The sequence below is a fragment of the Capra hircus genome, chromosome 19 (assembly GCF_001704415.2).
Source record: "Capra hircus breed San Clemente chromosome 19, ASM170441v1, whole genome shotgun sequence".
In the NCBI taxonomy this organism is placed as follows: Eukaryota; Metazoa; Chordata; class Mammalia; order Artiodactyla; family Bovidae; genus Capra; species Capra hircus.
Window position 1 is genome coordinate 49,608,199 of NC_030826.1, and position 13,979 is coordinate 49,622,177.

Sequence of the window (13,979 nt, forward strand, 5' to 3'; positions counted from 1 at the left end):
ATCACACGCTCATCTGACCCGTCCCTCTCCCACCACACCTGCCCTCTGCGCATCTTACCTGGTGCACTCTGGGCAAACCGCGCCTCCTGGATGACAGCGAGTTTGGGCTGTGAGGCACCAGGCTCGGGCTCCAGAGGGGCTGGCGAACCTTCCCGGGACAGGCTCTCAGGGGTCTGGGCACCACTGGAGTGAGCAGACAGCACTCCAGCATGATTGGGAGAGGCTGGAGCACTTCTGTACGACCAAAAAGAAGACAATGGATTTTTACAATAAAGCACTCAAGCTACCCCGTAGTTTTTAGTAAGTGTATATTGCAAAAAGGGGTGTCATTTGTCTTCTGCCAACCAACTACAGTTCTTAAGTCTTACTTTCTGTGTGACGCCTATACCCTGAGACACTCAACAAGGCTGGCACGGCTGGGACAGAGCCAACGTGTGCAGGACGCTGCTGCTCCACGCCCAGCATGGGCCACACAGCATGGGGCAGGACTGGCTGCCTCTCTAAGCAGCTCCCACCCACAGCCAGGCAGCAGGAGCCGGCAGCCTGCAAGTGGAGCTGGCTGGGTCTCAAGACTTACATTACAGCCATTTCTTTTTTCATTTCAAAACGCAGAGTAACTATTAATGAAGCTAAAAATGAAACAGCAAAGATGTAGCTTTAAAGAGCTTCTCACATGCCAAGGAAAAGGAAGAAACTATCAACATGGCATCGTCATATTGCCGACTCATCATATTGACAATATGCATTCAATGAAGCAACAATGCTACACAGGAATACAATTTAAATAAAACTTTATAATCTGAATTGTTTTAGCACTAGAAACAAAAATACATGAGAGGCATCCAACACTTCTTTTTTTCCCAAATCCCCAGCCCAACATTTAATCATAATGCATTTGGTAATTCCTTCATTTTCAAAAGGAAAATTTACCAATACATCAAAGGTAAATCCACTGACCATTAAGAGAGGTCTTTTTGTTTGTCTTTTTTCCTTACCTAGACGAGAGCGGTCCCAGAGGGGTTCTAAAGCAAGGCACGCCCCTAGGCCGTCTTTTCCTAAAAGCCTGCTCTATTAATTTGCTTTCAGAGGCAGGATCTATCCTCCAGAATGAGCCTTTGCCTGGTTCTTCCTGGGAACGTGGTACTTTGATGAAATAACGATTCAGAGAGAGATTGTGGCGAATTGAATTCTATGAAACATAAAAAAATACGTAGAATTCATATATTTCTTTGCTGAGAAATAAAAGTGTGCCCCAGTTTTAGTGCCCTGAAAAGGTCCTGTAGCTCTGTGCTGGAAGAAACCGGCCCTCCCCGAAGTGCAGGAGGAGCTGCGGGCATGACCACTCAGAGGCTGCCAGGCAGCTTCTACAGAGGACATGGGGCACTGTCAACAGCATGGCAGGGTGGGCACTGGCAGGCAAGGAAGGGAACTGGGGCATGGAGAAGAGGAGAGAAATCTATACCACACAAAAAGAGGCTACTTCCAATGGGAAAAGCATCAACTTCTACCTTTTTACCAGGTAGGAAATCAAGGGCTATCACTGTGACCTCTCTCCTTTTGGAGACGAACAGTGTCGAGAACAGCCATCCCTTTAAAATATTTTTTTTATCAGTACAAAATTAACATAGAATCCATCACAGCTTTTAAAATGAATTAATCTGCTATAAGGTATTTGGCAAACTAGCAAAGGAGAAAAAAAAAATGAGCCAAAGTTTCAGAAATATTATTGACACCATCTTCCAGTCAAAGAACTTCCATATACTTTGATCTGCAAAATAATCTCATGAAGCACATGGAGAAACTTTCTCAATCCCTAGGTCCATTCTTCTTTCTATTACAAAAAACTCAGCTCACAGTTTACGGATGACTCGAGGAGACCTCTCTGCTGCACCCAAATTGGAGACCTCCAACAGCTCAGGAAAAGCTGGATGGAAGTCACGCATTCAGATCATTTTGTGAACTTATGTTAGTGTTAAAGTTGAAAATTAATGGATTAAATTACTAAAATTTCAACTCAAACTAAAATTCTGGGTTATCAAAAAATTATTTCTAAGTTCTCCAATTAACTTTCTAATAGAACTGTCAGCCATAACCTAAAATTCTGAATTGCCAGAGGTGGCTCAGAAATCCAAGTAAGTCAAATACTACTTTGCAACCAATCTAAGGGACTATTCAAGAACCGCACCAGTCACAGGACTATTCAAGAACCACACCAAAAAAAAAAAAAGAACCACACCAGTCACAGGCCACGACAAACCACCAACGCCTATGGACATCAATCATCTCATTGGCAAGATGAAGGGACAGGCTAGGCTGTCTGATTTGTGAAGACTGTTTATAAGGAGATGTATTATATTAGATTCAGAATATTTCCATAACCACAAAGATACTTGCTATGATGTTCTATTACAGGGTCTGGCTGATAATCAACCAAGCCCTACTGGCAAATCCCTCCAGAAAATCTAATCTATTCTTGGTGTCCCCATCAAGACAGAGAAAGCAGTCCTCTGTCTGCACTCAGACCTTTTGAGTGTGGAGTAGAAGGCAGATCCTAAGAAGAAAGAATGAGAAAAGCCAGCCCAGAAATGAGAGTGGAGGACACTCACACTGTGAACTGGATTTGAGGGTGCAGAGTTCTGGGCTGCACCACGGGAAGCCGGCACTCAGACAGGAGCTCGGAAGAGACTGCCTAGCGCCCGTGCTGAGTGACGCATGACAAGGGCAGTGCTGAGCCCCACGTGAAGGCGGGAACTGCACTGACGGGGTGAAGAAGGCTCACATTCATGTTGTTAGGAGGAGAAAGGGAGGTTAGCTCAGCGGCGATCTGAAGGCAGGAAACGCCACTTCAGGGGTTGGGGCGCTAGGGCTTCTACTCACTGACAAAAGTCAGGACCAGGGTCAGCAACACAGCGGCTGTTACCCCTCACACCACCACAAGCTGTATGGTCAGCCCTTAGGTCAGGGAGTTGTTATTTTCTGTTCTGAACCCAGTCTGCACCATCAAAAGAGGGCCTAAATTCTCCTCCACTCTGACAACAATCCCACAGACAAATGAGCCCAATTAATGGTCACCTGTGATTCTCCAGCCAACAAGACTCTAGAAAATACGAAGAGGTATTAAGAAATATTTGACACATACACAGAAATTATATTTCTAAGGTGAAAGGAAAGGCCTTCATAATTTGATTAAATCAAGCTACACACATTAAGACGACACTAATTTGATTCTAGTGACTCAGAATGTTATGAAGTATTCAGAGAAAAGGTGGGTTATTATTCAAAACTAAATATGAAGAAAAGGATCTGCAATACTTTGCACATTCTCTTTCCTCCAAATTCTCCCCAGTAGAGGCTGCTTCCCGGAACCCAGCTGAGGAGGGGAGGGCACGGGGCGGCCACTTGCACCTGTCGCCCTGCCCTCCCTGAGCGCTTCCAGCCTTCCTGCCCGGCACGCAGCTTCTGTCTGCTAGCCCCACTCAGCACTGAGCACTTGCCCGTGTGCATTCTGCGCAGTAAGAGCTTGTAAAGAGATTCACAGGAAGAACTTTCTAAAGGAGAGTCCAATGTGCAGGGTGCAGTTGAGCACAAGTCACTCCCTCTGCTCTCAGAAACCAGCTCTGATCCTTTGAGAGGCCAAGAGAACCAGAATTCTCAAACTTTTCAGGCACAACAAATACCTCTGTTCTGAGTAGGGTAAAATTATAAGTCATAACAAAGTAAAACATTTTGGCATAAGTAGGCAACCAAAGTAGATAAATATGCCATCCCCCAGCTAGTGGCATTATTCAGACCATCTTGCTCTACCATCAAATTTGCTCCAGACTAATCAAAAACCTTTGCCATGGGTAGACTGCAAAATACATAAAGTCAGGAGCCACGGACTTCCATTAAGTGCTCAGGACTGACTAGTATAGTGGGAAGAGTCCACACACGTCATCTTAGAAACTGAGGTGGAGGGAAGGATTCAAGCTCTAAGAAGCACAGCACTGCCGCCTCCTCTGACCCACTGGGGGTGGCAGGATGCAGTCTGCAAACCCCCAGTTGAAAAATGCGCTGTTTTGGTTGACAGCTGGGTGTTTTGTTTTTTTCTTCCCCCTTAAAAGAAAAAGGATCTGGGTCTCTTATGAAACAAGGTTGCAAACTCCTTTTGTTTTCAGCCTGGAGAGAGGGAACAGGAATAGCCTTCTGTGTAGAGACTGCAAGTGCAGTCCCTTAGGATGGGCAGCTCAGAGTCCAATGACAGAAAAGGACACAAACAAGCCTGCTGGGGAGAGCAAGGACTGCTGAGGACAGGAATCTGAGTGCCCGTCCATAAACTAAAGAAGGCTGGAGCAGGAAAAGTCATTTCCCGCTAAAATAACCAGGGCAGGTACACAGCGTCTCAGGAGCAGCCTTTCACAGGCAAGAGGCACAGTCATCCTTGTGACCTTTATATGGGCAGAAAAGATGTTTCAATAAAAAGTGTTAATGACAGTTTGTAACTCTCAGTTCTAAGTAGGCTGTGAAGTCAGTTTAGGAGCCAGCAGCAATCTGTGCTTAGGGGTCACCTCCGTGGGCCTCACCTCTCTGTGACCATAGCCCCTCCTGACCTAACTCACTTCCCAGGAGACTAAGGCCAGGAATAGGTTGCCCTTCAGCCTCTAACAAGAAAACCTTGTAATGCACAGTATCAGTTCTCACATAAATGGATGCTACAAAGCACAGGAAATACAACCAAGAGGGAAACAGAATGTTCAAGTCTGGCCAGGTTTTTCAGAAATACTCCCATTACAGCCCAGCTCACTGGCATTTCTAATTATCAAAATTCTACACACAGTGAGGTGCGTGGACCTCTCCCGAGCTCCTGGACAGGGCACTATGTGAGACCTCACCTGCCCGTGCACAGGAAGCTGTGCCCCATGGACACAGACTATTCTCTGCCTCTGCTTCCTTTGTTTTACACTTTCTTAGAAGCACAACCTCACTGTTACAGATTAAAATATGGCAGTAAATACTGTTGGGACTTACTGTACATCATCTTAAGGGACCTGGAGGTAGCTGAATATGAAAGTGTTTTTCCCGAGCCAGCATTTCCTTCATGGCCAACTAGGAAATGCCACCTGGCTGTGAACAGGAAGGCGGGCAGGACACAGATGCTCTAGCCCAGGAGAGTAGCCTTTACAGACTAAAGATCCTTTACAAAGGAAACAGTCAGGATTTTTATCATAACATGTTTATAGATCTGCAGACAGAAGAAAAAAGTCTTTACCCTCCATTAAACAGAAAATGGCTTACTCCCCAACCCCTTGGCCAGATTACTTGATTGTGGTTATGGTTCAACAGATGTACTTGTCAAAGAATCATGTACTCATTAACATTCAAAGGAATTCTGTGGCCATTCCTGATTACTTAATGAATTCAAAATTTGTAAATGTATATTTCTTCTCTCTTTTGATACGCTTTTACTGTTCCACACTTCAAAAACACAAGGAAGAAAATGCAGAGGTTGAAAAACTAAATTAAAAAGCTAAACAATGGAAATACTATGCACCGATTTCCAAATGTCCTCTGAGGAGACCCAGATTCACAGACAGCCTAGGAACAGGCTGTAAGTACAAGTCAACAAGTAGGTAGGCTCCCCAGGTGAGTAGCACTGTGTCCATGTTTTGTGTACTGGCTACCTGGAGGAGGCATCAGGCATCTTTTGAAGAACGGGTTCCTCAGTAACAATTTGAAAACCATCTCTGTGCAAAATTCAAAAAGCTATGTATGTTTTCAGAAGTCAATGAGGAAGACAGAAGACCGCCAAAGTAAAGGATGGGCAGGATTTTTAACTCTCCCTCCCTCACTGGTCCAAGAGAAACATCTCAAACGACCCATTCCTTTCCCACCCGTGAAGACCACGACAGTAAGAAACAGGGCTGGGGTTTCCTCAGAACCATGGTTCCTTGTGCCGTGTGCTAATAAGGAGGTTAGAAAGAGCACGGCAACAGCAGGTGTCCGACACTCCTCCTTCCTCAGCACAAGAGACCCTCACTCATCTCACGTTACCTATGCCCCAGCTACATACACAGCCACTCCGTGCCCCTCTCAGCTGTCAACCAGCATATACAAGACATGGAACAGAAACATTTAATAACAAACTGAAAAGGATTTACCTGCCAGCCCTTGTCCGCAGTCCTGTAGTAGGGATAGTTTTTTGTGATGTGCGTATAAATTCCATTTAGGGTGAGTTGTTTATCAGGAGCCATTGTAATCGCTTGTACGATTAATTGTGCATAGGAATAAGGTGGCTTTGAATCATCCTGTATTAAAGTTAAAAAAAAAAGAGTATTGAAGCAGTCAAAATTTTTATTAAACTTACTGAAGTTCAGGATTCTTGACATTTTTAAGCATTTCTATGATAATACTCGTCTTCCTTCCTATAAAAGTAATATATGATGGGGAGAATTCCCTGGCTGTCCAGTGGCTAGGACTCTGTATTGTCACTGCCCAGGGACTGGGTTTGGCTGTATGTGTGTGGGGTGGGGTGATGGTGGTGGTGGTAGTGGTGATGGTGGATGTAATATGATGGGAAAGCATTTGGAAAATCTGGAGGAAACAAATGAAGACATGTAGAACAGCAGAAAAAAGAACATTAAAAACACATAAGGAAAAAGTCCAAAGGGCAAAAACAAAAAGAATAAGAAAATGAGGAAAAACTCAGTAGAATTTCTGGACCTCAGGAGAGTCCAGAGCATGCATGCTGATCCATGCCATAGGCTCATCATGTTGATCTCACGGTCAGGTGAAGAGCTGGGCCAGGCCAGTGGTGGGAACTGGCCTATCTCCCAGGCCCTGGTGGGGGCTCTCATGCTCACAAGGAGACGGGGCAAGAGCGCTGAACACCCAAGCAGGAGAGTGCTGTCCACTCAGAACCACCAAGAGTCCATCAAGGGGCGCCTCTTGTAAGAAAACCCAAGCAGACGAGAGTACCAGGAGCCAGACTTGGGGTCCCCACACCGGGGTCCAAGGCATCCGGGCAGGCACTGCTCAGGTGTGCAGGGCCGCCGGCACTCCTGGTCCCAGCGTACTCAGACACACCAGGGCTCTTTGCCATTGGGACGACTCCGAACTGCATACACACGCACAAGCCCACTGGGGAGAGGGTGTACCTCTCTCTGGCTGTGAACTACACATATCAACAAAACATAACATTGAATGCAAACAGTAAACTGCAAAACAATACCTTCAAGATGATGCTCCTTATAAAGAAACAAACAATTTAGATATTGTTTAGAAAGAAACACAGCTGGCTGGAGCATGTTCTCTGCACAGAGAGACTGAATCACCCAGCACCTCACTTTCGAACAGCTGGCATTTCCTGAGCACTTGGGCCAGGCACTGCCCTGTCCGTCCTCTGAATGTGCTCACCCTGAGTTACAGGACAGGGATGGTGGAGCGACTGAGCTGGAGTCCTACCAGGCAAGAGCATAAAGCCTTCCTCACTGTGCTTATGCTGCTGTGTGGGTTTCTTTTTTTATCTTTCTTCTATACATTTCCATTAAAAAAAAAAAAAACTGTAATAGACAGGAAAGCCCACAATATATCCGTATCAGCCAAAAACAAATTTTTATAAAGTGACCAACAGTACAACCAATGCTAGGTCGAGAGAACACAGCCCACATCCCAGAAGCTTCCTCATGCCCTGCCCCGCCCCCTGCCCACTTTCAACCTCCCAGAAGGCCACCACTTCTCCTGACATTCTGTACTAATCAGAACCCAGCTGTGACTTAAGTTTTACCATCTAAGAATGTATCTGAAAACAATACAACCTAGTTTTGCCTGATTTTAAACAGGGAAATGGACAAGAATGGAATCCTACAGAGAGTGCCCCGTGTCTGCGCCTGCCCAGTACCCTGTGCAAGAGGCTCCTGGCTGCTGTAGACAGACAGATGGTGCACAGCCCCGACATATCCATTCCCACGGGTGTGACGTGCCCTACTACATGAATAGACCACATTTTATATAAATGCATGCTTAAAGTAACACTATGTCTGGTTTTCTCTTTTTTCACTCAGCGTTCTATCAAGAGCACTTTCATATCAGTAACTGTGTCATGTAAGATCCCCTTACTTAATCAACCTTCCTTCATTTAGGGGCATTTAGGTTGTTTCCAACTTTCTGTTTTGTTTGAACTTTAGTTTGAGATTTCTGTCCATTTCCCTTAAATGAAGTCTTAGAAGGGGCATTACTGGGGCAAAGAACAGAAATAGGCAGGGTCCTACTGTAAATCATCCAATAATTATCATCCGAAAGGGACTGATGTGTCCTCCCCAAGGTGTGTGTGTTCATGCACATATGTGTGCACATACACGTTCAGACATGCACATGTGCAACCTTCAGCATTTGGGACAGCACTACTGAACTCCAAGAACAGTTTCCTAGGACACCAGGCACTTGACCCCATAAGGACCAAGGGTTCAAACCCCTAGCACCTGGGCCCACAGCTGCCACCGAGGACGGCCCAGGGCTGAACGATCAGAAGAATGCACCTCTGCGAGCCCAGCACTGAGAACACGCTCAGCAATCCCCCCGCACCCACGCAATTGGGCACTTCTCGAAAGGCCCTGGGCGGGTGTTCCCTGACATGCAGGTGAAGAAAGCTGCTACCCAACAGGCCCTGGGTTCTGTTTCAAAGCTATGAAATATTTATTTACCTTTGGGCTATCTCCACCTGAAGCTTCCTTCTCGTTTTCCGGCTGTGAGTTGTCGGCCATTAAATTGAGGTCAGATGGTATCACACGGCCCATTTTGTACCCTGAAGACCCTGCTCCCCGGGGGCTAGAAGGACAGGAGTTCGCAGCACTGTGGACAAAAAAAGGTTGTTCCTATCAGAACATACCTCACACTGTATTTCGGTAACTGGTTCTTATTTCAAGGAAAACAAATTTTAAAAGTAAAAGAACTTCAGTAGGTTCACTGGAAAAATGGACTCATTAATCTATGTGAAATTTAAGATCACTCCAAGAAATCAGGTATTTGCTTCCACACGTATCATCTTAGGAACTTACCAGGGACACAGAGCCATACGTGACGGCTCTTGGGCTCAGCCTGGAAGAGGAGCAAAGAGCACCGCTCTGCTCGTCCCCCTCCACCAAGGAGCTGAGGACAGGCAGCAACGAAGGACAATGGCTTCCAAGCTATACCAGAAAGGTCAAGGGAAATTTGGAGAGAAGGGAACAGCAGCCAGGCTGAAGACAGGACACACAAAGAGGGAAGGAGGTGGTAGACACAGATACACATGCAGGCAGGCTGTCAGGGGCTCACAGGAAACACACAGAAACCCGAAACAGAAACCTGCTATTAAAAATGCACTTTTTTTTTTTCATGAGGTAGGGCTGGCCCATGACACTGAGAATGTTTTGATTTTTGATCTTTGCTGATTAGAAGACACTTCATTTGTAAATTCACCAAGTTACGTATTTAATTTATGCTCCCTTTTCTGTACAGTATTATTATACTTTACAGACAGAACAAGCTACTGAAATGGAAGGATGCCAAGAAAAGAGTGTTTCAAAAATCCAGTAAGTTATAGAACAGTGTATATATTTAGCTCTCATTTGTACTTTGGATAAAAAATAAGTATTGAAAATGTTTAAGAAATTTCTGGAAAAAATACTTAAGAAACAGTAGTTACCCTTGAAAACTGAACTAGAAAGGAATGGGCCAGAAGGTGGAGCAACACACTACTGCCTGGTGCCCTCTGCAGCACTACTGGCCTCCCTACCAAGAGTACGCACCGTCAGTACATGCACTCACCCTCCAAACAAGAGTGTACTGCACGCCAGGACAACTCAAAGCACTGAAGAGAGAGGACAAGGCAGACGGCAGAACCACAAGCACGGAACTCTCGCTCTATGATCTTAAAACGAGCTAACATTTCAGAAAGGTCAACACGGGGCAGGTGACTTGTCCCCCTGGCTGGGCGGTGGTGGGTTCCCCTATGAGTCATCTCAGCAGGAGAGACGCTGTGCTGCTCAAAGCTGGTGGAGGGCCGTGGGGTGAAGATGAGCAAGGAATACAGGATGAACACAGGCCAGGAGGTGAGGAGAGGTTGGGTCAGGAGCGGATCCAAACTCTGAGGTTTCCAACAACCTCCGGTTCCTTGAGTGCCTATGGGCCGTGTGTCAGTGGCCTGACCTCAAGGCTGCTGCTTCCACTGTGGGCCGCTGTCCCATGTGGGTACACAGGGGCGTTCTCCTCTTCCTCCATGAATTCTGCACATTTTTCATGCAATGCTGAATAAAAATCTGGCCATGCAGCTGCTGATATTTGCCTAGTCACTGCCACACTTACTACCTGATCCATCTAGTCAAACAGAGACAAATTCAACTAAGTGGGCGAGACAGAGGCAGCATCCTCAGCAGAGTGGCTGTGGCAGGGGCAGAGAAGGGGCCCAACCAACAGCAGCTGCACTCACACGGAGCCGAGCAGCCAGTCTACCTGACACTTTCTCCAGAGGCCTTTCCAGAGGGATACCTTTCTGTCCATGCTGGTTTTCAAGGTAAGAAACAGAAGTGTTTGACGGAAAGCTACAACTCAGAGCTGTAGCATTCCGTCTGTACCCTCCTCACTCAGCTACATGTGGGGTCAGCCACAATGGACAAGGCAAGCAATGTCTTCTCTGCCTCCCAGCCAGGCCCTGTGGACAGCAGGAGCTAGGCTCGCAGGAGAAGCAAGTGTGTTCATCTGCACCGAAGTCTAATACTACTCACACTGAAGAAGATGCCTGAATACATACTTCACTCTTCTAACCGAACGGAAGAAGACTGACCATCTGAGCCTTATCCCAGGGTCTCATCTGCAGGTCCTGGGTGATTCCTGACCTGACCCTCAGCTACTGCCCCTTGAAAGCTCAGCACAACGTAACCATGTTGCACTGGATTCCATGGTGAAGAGCAGGCCCGGAAGGCACCATTCTCTACTTCCTGACACTCTTGGAACAAACATTAGGACAAACACAAGTTTGTCACCTTACTGAGGTCAAACTCAGAAATCCAAACTGTAAGTGATCAGAATTTACATAAAGTTGCGGCAAATCAAGATACTCTTGGTATCAAACCAAAATGCAATTGAAAACATGACTCACACTTTAGACCAACACCACAAATCACCTATTCCTAAACTTACACTCAAATAAAATAATCCACAAGTGAAAACCAGGAACATTTGGGAACTGTGTTTCACATGCAAGAAACCGAGAGTAAGTGGTGTTCAGAAACTAAACGATATCTTAAGTGCCTCAACATCTCTCTCTCCATGCAGGTCAGTGCCTGGGAAGGAAGGTGTCATCACTATACACTACCGTCCACTACTGTGATGCATGATGGCTTCTGAACGTCCCAGAGCAAGAGGCAAGGCCTGAAACCTGGACAGGGTCGTGTCCACACTCACACCCTGACACTATGGGGACTCCCATCCCCATGGAAGCTGCTGTATACCTGATGGTTCCTGTGGGGGAGGGGAGGGGGCTGATGAGGTGGGCCATGGTGTCTGGAATGTTGATGGTCAGCGGCGAGATGTGAGCCTGCACAGGCTTCACCGGGGACTCGGGCGCCTCCTGTTTCTCCCTCTTCTCGCTGGACAGGGCAGTGAACGTGATCTTGATGTTTGTGCTCGGAAACCTGAACGTGCACCTAAAAAAGAAAAGCCAACTGTCAGCACCTGTCTGCCAAGCGGTGGGGCAGGATGCCCCACCCACAGCAAGGGACAGAGCCCACGTGTCCCCAAACATGCTGGAGCCTCGACTTGCGCTGAAGAATCAGCGAGAAGCCCATTTCAACCTCACCTCAAGTGTTACAGGTTGCTTAACACATGATGCCACACGGAGACATCGTCTCATGACTTAAAAACACTAGTAAGCAAAAGCCTCATTTAGACCAGCCCAATAGGGGAAAAAATGGTAGAGCAGATTCAAAAAATACTCAAATACCACTTAATCTGCACCAGGCAGAGTCTGAGACAGGCTCAGGATCGGGAGACGAGCCCCAGCCATGGAGTGAGGAAGGCCAGGCAGGAATGCTGCTCACCCACAGGCCATGGATGGCCCCGTCACGAGAAGGAGGAGCCCCGGGTCCACCTTTCACCTGCTGCCGACCTCCGAGGACATCTTCTGCCCAGCCCTTCTCTTAGGTTCCCACCCTGGTCTGTCTGCAGCCAAGATCTGCATGTGGTGTTCAAAGATAGAAAAAAGCCAGACTCTGATTCTCCTGCCCTCAGGCACAGCCCTGTCTCTCTTGAGGTCCCCCTCACATGAGGTCCCATGGGTGCTGCCCTTCCTCCACTTCAGTGCTCCAGGGACCCCACCCCGGGTCAGACCCCACATTGCAGCCTCTTGTCTGTTCTTCCCCTCGTTCACTACCCAGGGGCCCCCTTCGACCCCTCAGTCACCTATCCAAGGGTTTCCTGATCGCCCTGCACCCTCCCCTTGCTGCCTTGTTCATTTCACTCTGGCCACTTGACTCTATGTTACCCCATTTCTGCTTGTTGTCACCCAATAGGATACAAGCTCCACTGGAACAAAGTCCTTGCCTGCAGGGTTCCCTGCTATAATCCAGAGACCAAAAGAGACCCTGATAAATGCAGAGAAGGGCCTCAGTGCACACTTGTTGAATTAGTGAAAAAGTGCCCCCATTTGATACATTAGAAATGTAATTAAAATAAGCAAATCACATGAATAAATCAATAAATGGTAAGCCCACAACTGCCTCTTTGTTGCTAACATGAGATTCGAATAATCAACTCCAGGCCTAGAAAAGAAGGGCATGAAGACTCTTACTGGCCTTAACTTGTAATACAACACACGTAACAGTCTCCTCCCTCTCCTCCCCTATGAGGCTCCTGAGCCCCACCCTCAGGCAATGGTCCCTGCTCACCAAGAAGGCCGGCTGTGAGACCAAGCATTTTCACCAGCAGGAGGGCTTCCGATCCTGCAGAGCAGTTACCTGGCTGTGCTTGTTTCCTCATCCACAGAACAGATGACAGCATCTCCCTCCACGAGTGCCATGAGGATTAAGTCAGACGCTTCTCACATTCAAATGTTTATCAAAAAACCAAGCTACCTTCAGCCGCACTGTAAGATGTCAAAACTTGCTTTTCCTACAGCTGGACAGTCACCATCCACTGTGCTGTTTGCTTCATTGTCACCCAGGAACTCACGGAAGCCCAGCCCGGAGCAGCACATGCACCAGCCTGTCCTCCACACGCCGTGGAAGCAACACAGCCCTGTGCGCAATTCCAGCGCAGGGATGTGAGAATGGGACTGGGCCACCTACATGTCCCCAGGGGTTTATTTCTGCTTTTCATAAGACAGGACCACACACTCCACGCTGGTCCCTGGCACGTGTGTGTTCCCTCAGTGTCACCACCCACAGGGTCCGTTGCACAGACGGACAGAGTGCTGCCTTCAGGGCAAGCAGCATCACACGGAGGACTTCCTTCCTTTGTATCCTATTCCCAAAGTCCTCAGTTAAGACAACCATCATCTCCTCAGCATGGGTATCATCTGTAAACCTCAGGCTCCAAGGACACACAGAGCATCTAAAGTGACACAAAGTACCATCAGGCCACCTGCCAACAACCTCTGACAAACAGCATGTGAGAGTGTCCTAGCCATCAGTGGACGCTGCCATCAACCCAAATCCCACCTGACAGGTGAAAATGGTATTTTTGTTTATATCCAAACATGAACTACTTCTCATGTGTGTAAGCCATGAATCACAATTAAAAGCTACCCAGGTAGTCTGGTAACTTTCTATTTTTTAATCTGGGTTCTGATTACATGAGTGAGTTCCTATTAGTGAAAAATCATTGAGTTATACTATAGACGTATGAAGCATACACTTTTCTGTACATGCAGTATGCTTCAATAAAGAGATTTTCTTTAAAAAAATTTTTTAAAAAGCCATCTGTAGATGGATACAGAGATTGATAAAATGTTGGTAATGTCAGGGGGTTCA

At 46.9% G+C, this 13,979-nt stretch overlaps 1 protein-coding gene across 1 annotated transcript in view; it reads right to left on the minus strand.

Annotated features, from left to right (window-relative positions):
• FOXK2 (forkhead box K2) overlaps positions 1-13,979 on the minus strand; it is a 50,844-nt gene that overhangs the window by 15,503 nt on the left and 21,362 nt on the right. The window contains exons 2-6 of the mRNA XM_018065397.1: positions 11,463-11,657; positions 8,679-8,826; positions 6,138-6,284; positions 996-1,189; positions 59-234 (exon numbers count right to left, since the gene is read on the minus strand). Of these exons, the coding sequence (XP_017920886.1) occupies positions 59-234; positions 996-1,189; positions 6,138-6,284; positions 8,679-8,826; positions 11,463-11,657 (860 nt within the window). The remainder of the gene's footprint in view (positions 1-58; positions 235-995; positions 1,190-6,137; positions 6,285-8,678; positions 8,827-11,462; positions 11,658-13,979) is intronic.